The sequence below is a fragment of the Cucurbitaria berberidis genome (genome assembly GCF_010015615.1).
Source record: "Cucurbitaria berberidis CBS 394.84 unplaced genomic scaffold K460scaffold_2, whole genome shotgun sequence".
NCBI lineage: Eukaryota > Fungi > Ascomycota > Dothideomycetes > Pleosporales > Cucurbitariaceae > Cucurbitaria > Cucurbitaria berberidis.
In genome coordinates, this window is record NW_024468936.1 from 2,150,624 (window position 1) to 2,158,231 (window position 7,608).

At 43.8% G+C, this 7,608-nt stretch overlaps 2 protein-coding genes across 2 annotated transcripts; one reads left to right on the forward strand and one right to left on the reverse strand.

The window, feature by feature from the left end:
- Window positions 1–501: 501 nt before the first annotated feature.
- On the forward strand, window positions 502–2,865 carry K460DRAFT_384014 (uncharacterized protein; the record flags this gene model as incomplete). Its single annotated transcript, XM_040935478.1, has 4 exons — window positions 502–915; window positions 967–994; window positions 1,049–1,561; window positions 1,612–2,865. Exons 1-4 carry the CDS (start codon window positions 575–577, stop codon window positions 2,863–2,865), a joined length of 2,136 nt encoding a protein of 711 aa, XP_040790252.1. The 5' UTR covers window positions 502–574.
- A 222-nt stretch (window positions 2,866–3,087) lies between these two features.
- On the reverse strand, window positions 3,088–5,829 carry K460DRAFT_403020 (DUF726-domain-containing protein; the record flags this gene model as incomplete). Its single annotated transcript, XM_040936578.1, has 2 exons — window positions 3,088–4,661; window positions 4,719–5,829. The coding sequence occupies 2 exons, from the start codon at window positions 5,827–5,829 to the stop codon at window positions 3,088–3,090; spliced, it is 2,685 nt and encodes an 894-aa protein (XP_040790253.1).
- Window positions 5,830–7,608: the final 1,779 nt, after the last annotated feature.

The window sequence follows — 7,608 nt, forward strand, 5'->3', positions numbered from 1 at the left end:
AAATTAGTTAAGATAAGGTGGTCGGAATGCCTTAAATTCATTTTTCGAATGCTGAGTATACGCAGCGATATGTCTTAAAGATATCCAGGCTTTATTGTTGCGGTTGAAAGTACTCATCGTCATTATACAGTGTAGATGTAATTTCGACAACGACAGGCGAGATCAGGATGAGATGCGCTAGCAGCCTTACAACCCTCCTTCCGGACAGCTTATCGCCGAGGACTTAGAAATTCGAACCGATTCTAGGTGCAAGCAATAATAGAGGGTGGCCCTACGGTCTAGGTCAAGGGCGTCATCGCTAACACACAAAACGGGGATGATTGCGGCTTGTCGGGAATAGCTAATCTCCGACCTCGGGTCATAGTACAACCCGAGATTGTTTCCTACCCTCCCGTGTCCCTCACCATTCCCTATTTCTGCCTTCCTCGACAGCCACAGCCCCTCAGCCTTGCAAGCAGATAATCTCTCGGCCTCGCACACCATGTTGTCGGGTATACCCACGCCCGAGCAAAGCGCCGGAGCTCTCTCGCCGCCAGTAATAGCACACAAGCCGCAACGAGTACTCGCTTGTGTCATGTGTCAGCAACGTAAGGTGAAGTGCGATCGCAAGTTCCCCTGTGCCAATTGCATTAAGAGTGGTACACAATGTGTTTCCCCTGCGCTGGCTTCACGACAACGTCGTCGTAGGTTTCCCGAGCGAGAGCTGCTCGATCGCCTCCGATACTACGAGGACCTACTTAGGAAGCACAACATTTCATTCGAGCCCCTGCACGCATCTGGAGCAGATGGAACATCACCCGATGCGGATAAACTACCCCATTGTACCGTAGATGATATAGCACCACGAGGACATGCTTCGGTAACGAATGGATCGGGGGGAGACATGGTGACCCGTGTCCCTGAGTACCAGGCAAAGTATGTCCTCCTCACCAGCTGTACATGTCGAGATCGCTAAGCTTTTCCTAGGAACTTTTGGCATGCTATGAATCGAAGAGTAAGCGGCTTTTGTAAATTTATGCCTGGGGCCCTACTAATGCGAAGACCGCAGTCTCAAAATTCCGATTGTGATGATAGCGAGGACAGCAAGGACGACGCTAATGATAACCATCACGCGCCATACCTTGTCCGTCAAATAGAGGTTAAAAAAGCATGGGATCAGCTGTACGACCCCAATGAATACCTTCTCTTCTGCTCGCGTGATGCCAGTGTCGACTTGTCGGCCTTACATCCGAGTCAAGCCCACATCTTCAAGCTCTGGCAGATCTACCTCGACAATGTCAACCCATTACTCAAAGTCACGCACACGCCTACTCTTCAACCACGCGTTATAGATGCTGCAAGCGATGTGACAAACATCAGTCCGCCCTTGGAAGCACTCATGTTCGGAATCTATTGCGTAACCGTTCTTAGTCTCAGTCAGAAAGAGTGCTACAATCTCTTCGGCACATCGAGACAAGACATACTGAAAGGCTATCAGATAGGAGCTAAAGAAGCTCTCCTCAACTGTGGTTTCTTAAGATCGAGCGATCGTGACAGCTTGACCGCGTTACATTTCTATCTCGTAAGCTACCAGCATTGTGACCTTCCCGAGCTTCAGTCTGACAACCTTAGATCACTATCAAGCCTGCTACAGACCCTCGATCCCTGTCTTCGATGCTTGGAGTAGCTTTACGAGTCGCCCAGCGAATGGGCATCCATACTGAGGTCGCCAATACCCGGCACAATGTTCTTGAAGCTGAGCTGCGCCGAAGACTTTGGTGGTCGCTAGTTCTTTTCGATGCTCGAGTATCGGAAATGACAGAATTCAAGCTTGGGATGTTGCTGCCTACTTGGGATTGCAAGGTTCCACTGAATGTAAACGATTTCGATCTGCGATCAGAAATGAAGCACCCACCAGCAGTGTACGGACAATCCTCAGAAGCCTTGTTTGCTGTTGTGCGCAGCGAGGTCGGTGATTTTACTCGAAATAGCTCTTTTCACTTGGACTTCATTAATCCAGCACTAAAGGCTATTGCGAGGCGTTCTTTGATACAACCTAGTTCAGATGAGGATGAACTAAATGCCTTGGAAAGAGTTGTAGAGGACAAATATCTCAGCTCATGCGATCCAGGGAACCCACTTCACTTTATGACCATCTGGACGGCTCGAGGATATGTCGCAAAAAGTCGCTTTGTGCAGCATCTCTCCGCCGGCTCAGCATCGATGGACAACCAGACAGATATACAGCGGGACGCTGGTCTTTCCTATGCGCTCAAGATGCTGGAATGTGACACAAAGCTCATGGAGGCAGATTCAATAAAGGGATACCGCTGGTTCATCTATCTACAATTTCCCTTTCCGGCATATGTCCACATCGTCCAAGAATTGAGACAACGACCTCTCCGACGTGATGCAGCGAAGTGTTGGGAAATTATGAGCAACAACGCCTTGGCTCGCTTTATGGACCTCGAGAAGATAGACAATCCCATGGATAGAAAAGACAACCCCTTCTTCAAGATCTTTGCTGGAGTAGTCCTCCAGGCCTGGGTCGCTCGAGAGGCCGCAACCGCGCAATTAGGCCCGCCGGAGGTACCACCGCAAATTGTTTCCATGATTCAAAAACGATTGGAGTACTTGGATATGGATGCACAGGACAAACACACGGTGCCGCATGAGCATGGCATAGTTACAGCCATTAACAATCCTTTAGCGCCCGTAACAGTAGACTTCGGTGGCTTCGAGTCGTTCTACGGCGTCAACAGCGAGGGTATTACAAGCTCTGGGCCTTTCCCGAACGATCCCGCACAAACTTCTTTGGGCTTCGAAGGCAATCAATGGGGTTGGAATACGCCGAATTGGAACTCCATGCTCGGGCACGGTTGGTGAAGCTGTAGTTACCAATGGTGTGTAGTTACAACGCGCTGTACGTATAGTTGTTTGATATATGTTTTACGACGCCGATTTAAGACCTGAATCGGGATGCAATACTTCTCCTGTAGACCTCCCTGAAACCACAACACAATAATTGAAGCTCCTGATTTTGACTTCCTCAAAAGTCTTGACCATGTTTTAACATTGCCTTCATCATGATAAGATCGCCACCCTTGGTCACATAAGTCCATAATCGAAATCGTCCATCGGAACCGGTTCCACTAAGCTCAATTCACCAAACTCACTGCTGACCTCATCATCAACGTTGTCGTCTTCTTCGCCACTACTCTCTGGATTCTCACTTGTGCCTCTCCCGTCTCCTTTAAGGGTAACTTTCTCCGTGACTACCATAGAAGGCCCAGTCTTCTCCACCGAATCTAGAGACGTCATAGTGTTCTTATATTTGCTTTCTTCCTGCTCCTCTGAAGATATTACGGCTTCTGTTAGTTGAGGAATTGTGGTAGGTATTGAGACCATTTTCGAAGGGATCTGGCGTGGATTTGAGGCGGCGACAAACTCGTTGACTGGGGGCGAGGAGGTATCATTTGCAACGGCAACCCGCAAAGGATCTGATCCTGAGACAGCATAGTTGTTGAGAGATGGTTGCAGAGCTGTACGTGCATAAGTCTCCATTGCTATGGTACGTTGAATCGCTGGCTGCTGGGTTGATCTAGCCTGCTTTATGATGGTTGGTCGTTGAGACGATGATCGTTGATTTAGGTTGGGCATTGGAGGACTCTGGTTGTCGGAAACGTTGATGAGAGGTTGTGGGCGGCCTTGGTAAATTTTCGCCGGCGTTTCTTTCGAGCTTTGTGTAGACATATTTGGCTGCTCGTGCTGAACTTCGCGCGTCTTGGCCCGCTCCTTCATTTGCTGTTTCTTTCTCTCTGCTACCTCTAATGCCCGTTCTTGCTCAGCAACTTTGTTGAAATTCAAATCGTCAAAGCCAACCTTAGCCAGGATCGTACCAACCAGATACCGATATCTGTCATGGCCGCTCACCAGTTTGCTCATATCGAAATTCTCAATACCGTACACATCTTTGACTTCTTGCAAGCCCGCAACACCAACCTGGAGCTTTGCTGATCGATACAGGAAGCCTAATACGTAGTCTTCGGTGCTGTAGACGTTCACTACGCGCGCTGCAACGACAGATCGGATTTGCCTCCACCTCTTGCTACCTACTGACGCTGGTGTACCCATCAAAATAACGGATTCGACGAGGCCGAAAGCATGTTGATTAGCGAGTTCGACAAGACATGCGTAGATTACGCGTGCCCCGATGGAGTATCCCACTAGAGTTACAGGGCGTTTTCCTTGTATACCATCGATGAGCGCATGTGCCAGAACTTTACCAGCCTTGTCTGCTCGTGCAAGGGCAACACTAAAAGGATTGTCGAGCACACTTGCGACCTTTACGAGGCCCAAAGGCCAAAGCCCAGCATACAAGGCGCCAAGAAGCGTGCGACTGACGACAGTATATGTAACGCCATCCCACGCATAACTGAATAGTACATCGTTGAGTGAGTTGCCAAGACGAAGCATTGCGTCAAGTTCAAATCGCAACGCAAAGGGCTCGGTAGTGGCGCTGTCAATAACTTCCCAGGGCTTGTTGACGTCGGATGGTGAGCTTAACCAGCCGCTGATGCCAATGCACACTCGCAGACGGTGCTGCTCGCGCTTCCTTGGGTCGCGAGCGTCCTGCTCGTCGCTCCAATCCTGATCGCGCTGGTTTGAGGGACGATCGGGATCTGTTCTACGAGTTAGCATGACGATACGGGCGGGCAAGAAGGTTCAATAGAACATACCTTGGATGGGGACAAACTCGAAGTCCTGGACTTCCTTTGCATACTGATCCATCAATCTGCCCGTCATCTTCGCACCGTATGCCCCGAACAACGAACCGACAAGCACAGAGCTGCCTGCTAGTGCTCCCAGATATGTGGACACTACGCCTAGACCTAGCCCACCCATGACCGTACCAAGACCAGCAGCCAATAGCGGAGCAGCAAGACCACCAGTCATTCCAATGAGGACAGCACCACCCACTGCAGCGAGACCAACTTTCCACCTCCGTGTGGCGGCATCATTAGATGTCTGTTTCTTGGTGGTCTCTTCGGCATCCATCTGAGAAGCAGCAGTCGCTAAGAGTCCTTGGGCCACTGATTTCTCCTGCTCAGCCAGTACGTCAGTCTCTACATCTAGGCTGCTTGCAAGGTGTAGTAGTAGAACTCGCGAGTGGGCCGGGTAATGTTCCAAACTCAGCAAGAGTAACAGAAGGCAGTGTAAGATCAGTACTCGCTTCTCGTGTTCAAAAGCCGAGAGCTTCGTCTGGATAGCATCGTAATGACCGTGCTTCCTCCTTCCGCTTTTTGTCTGCGCGTCACTTGTGAACGGATCGTCGTCGCCGAAGTCGATTAATGATGAAATGCTTTGTTTCTGTTTCTCCACTGCAATCAAAGATTGTTTCCTCTTGGCCTTTTCCTGCCTAACGACATCACCCCTCACACAGAGCACATCGCATATACGATGCATAACCCCTGCACGCCATTTATCAAAAAAGGTGAGAGCACTCCTCCGCAGAGCCTGCATTTGCGTAGACTCCACTTCTTGCTGTCTCGCGGCCACTGCCGTCTCTTCTCCTTGCTCGTCAAAGCTTATAAGGTCCTGTGTGTGTGCCCTTGCTTTAGTTGCGGCCGGAGCAGCCTCAGCGGTCGTTGTCCGTGTCCCGTGCGTCTTGCTCGGATCGAAAGTGGCTAATAATTCATCTCGCATGGAATCGGTGCAGAGTAGTACTAGCAAGGCTAGCTCGACGCGGAGGGTGGGTGTTTCGAGGACAGAGGTGAGCGAGGTTCCTTCGTCTTTAGTAACGCTTTCAGGGCCAGTACCCGTAACAACATTGGCAATCTTGAAGAGCATGATGCGCTTGAAGGTAATGTATAATTTGACCCGGGTTGTAGAAAGTCAACATAATCGGCGAGAGGGGGGAGCAGGCAGACATGGTGTACGGGCTTCGCCGCATAGGGCGCCTATTTGTCGCACGATCCAGTCAGCGCTACGGTATCGATTCTAGGTCTACGCCTATGCCTAGGCATTGCTCAAATGCAGAATTGGGGGGGCAAGGGTAAAACTCCGGCCGCGCCTCCTCGCGCTTACTAGTAAAAAGCTAGTTTTAAATAAGTACTAGCGTACTGCACAACTTTTAAAAGTAAATTACTTTTTTATTATATAATTCTATACTAGGAACTTTAAAAATAATAAAAGTGCAAAAGTAAATAAAAATATTTATTCTATAATTTAGAATAAACAATAATTTTTAAAAAAAAGCTTAATATATACAAAGTATATTAGAAACAAAAACAGTTAGAATTATAACTATTTTTTTATATACTTTCTAAATACTGCATATTTTTAAAAACTAAAATTTAAATTTTAATATAAATAAGCCTGCATTTTTTTTTAAAGCTTTTTAAAAAGACTAAAAAAGCTAGCAAAACTTTTTAAAAATATTAAGTATTTTAAAAACAATTGCCTATACTTTTAACTCTTATATTATTTGCTATTAGAGTAGTTCCCTATAGCTATCCTATATTTACTATAAAAAATATATCGTAGTTTCTATGTTTAAAAACTAAAAAAATTAAAAATATAGCCCTAAATGCTTATTTTTACTTTAGCCTAAAAAATATAGGTAGTATATATATAAGCTTTACTTACTGCTAGTCTTAAATATTAAGCTTATACTAGCAGATATTATACTATTTTTTATAGTACCTAAGATATTAAAATAAAAAAAACAGTACTTATTTCTATTATTAATATAAAAAAAATAAAATATAATACTAAAGTAGTATTAATATTTTAAAAGCAAAAGCTTAAAAGTACTAACATCCCCTGCTTATATAATAGAAAAGTTTATACACTTAATTAAAAAAAAACAAAATAAGCAAAAATAAGTTTTTTATTAGCTTTTATAAATAATATACTTAAAAATTCTAATATATAAATAAACAGCTAAACTATAATTACAGTTTATAAATGCACTAACTTCTACATTTTTAGCTTAAACTATTTTCTAGCATTATTAATATTTAGTAAAAAAAGTTTTAAAGTGTCTAAAATTCTCTAAAAAAATAGTAGTAACTTTAGTAGCTACTCTAATAATAAAAAAGCAAATATATAAATATAGTAAAATTAGATTTAATTTTTTTGTATCTACTTTAATAGGCAGCAAATAATATCTAAACATCTTTAATATAAGTTAAAGAAGCTTATAAATACTAAAGTTCTAAAAAAATAGAATACTTAGCTAAAAAAAACAAATAAGAAAAAAGCAATACTATAAAGTAAATTAGTATATTTAAAGATATACGCAGCAAATACTTATAAATATAAAAAATATATATACTAAATCTATCTTTGTGTATACTAGGCTAAAGTATACTAGCTAAAGCTTAAAAAGAATAAAATTGCTTAGAAAAAAAATTAAAACTTATAATACTCTAAAGCTAATTAATCGTCTAGCACAGTTATAGGAGTATAAAAGGCAGACACATAAAAAAATAAATTAAAAATATTAAAAAATAATTTTTTTTTTTTTTTAAAATGAAATTTAGCTTTTTTTAAACCAATGGGTAATATAGTAAAATACTTCTTAGTAAATCTAAAAAAAAAGATACCTTAAGTTATATAAGATAC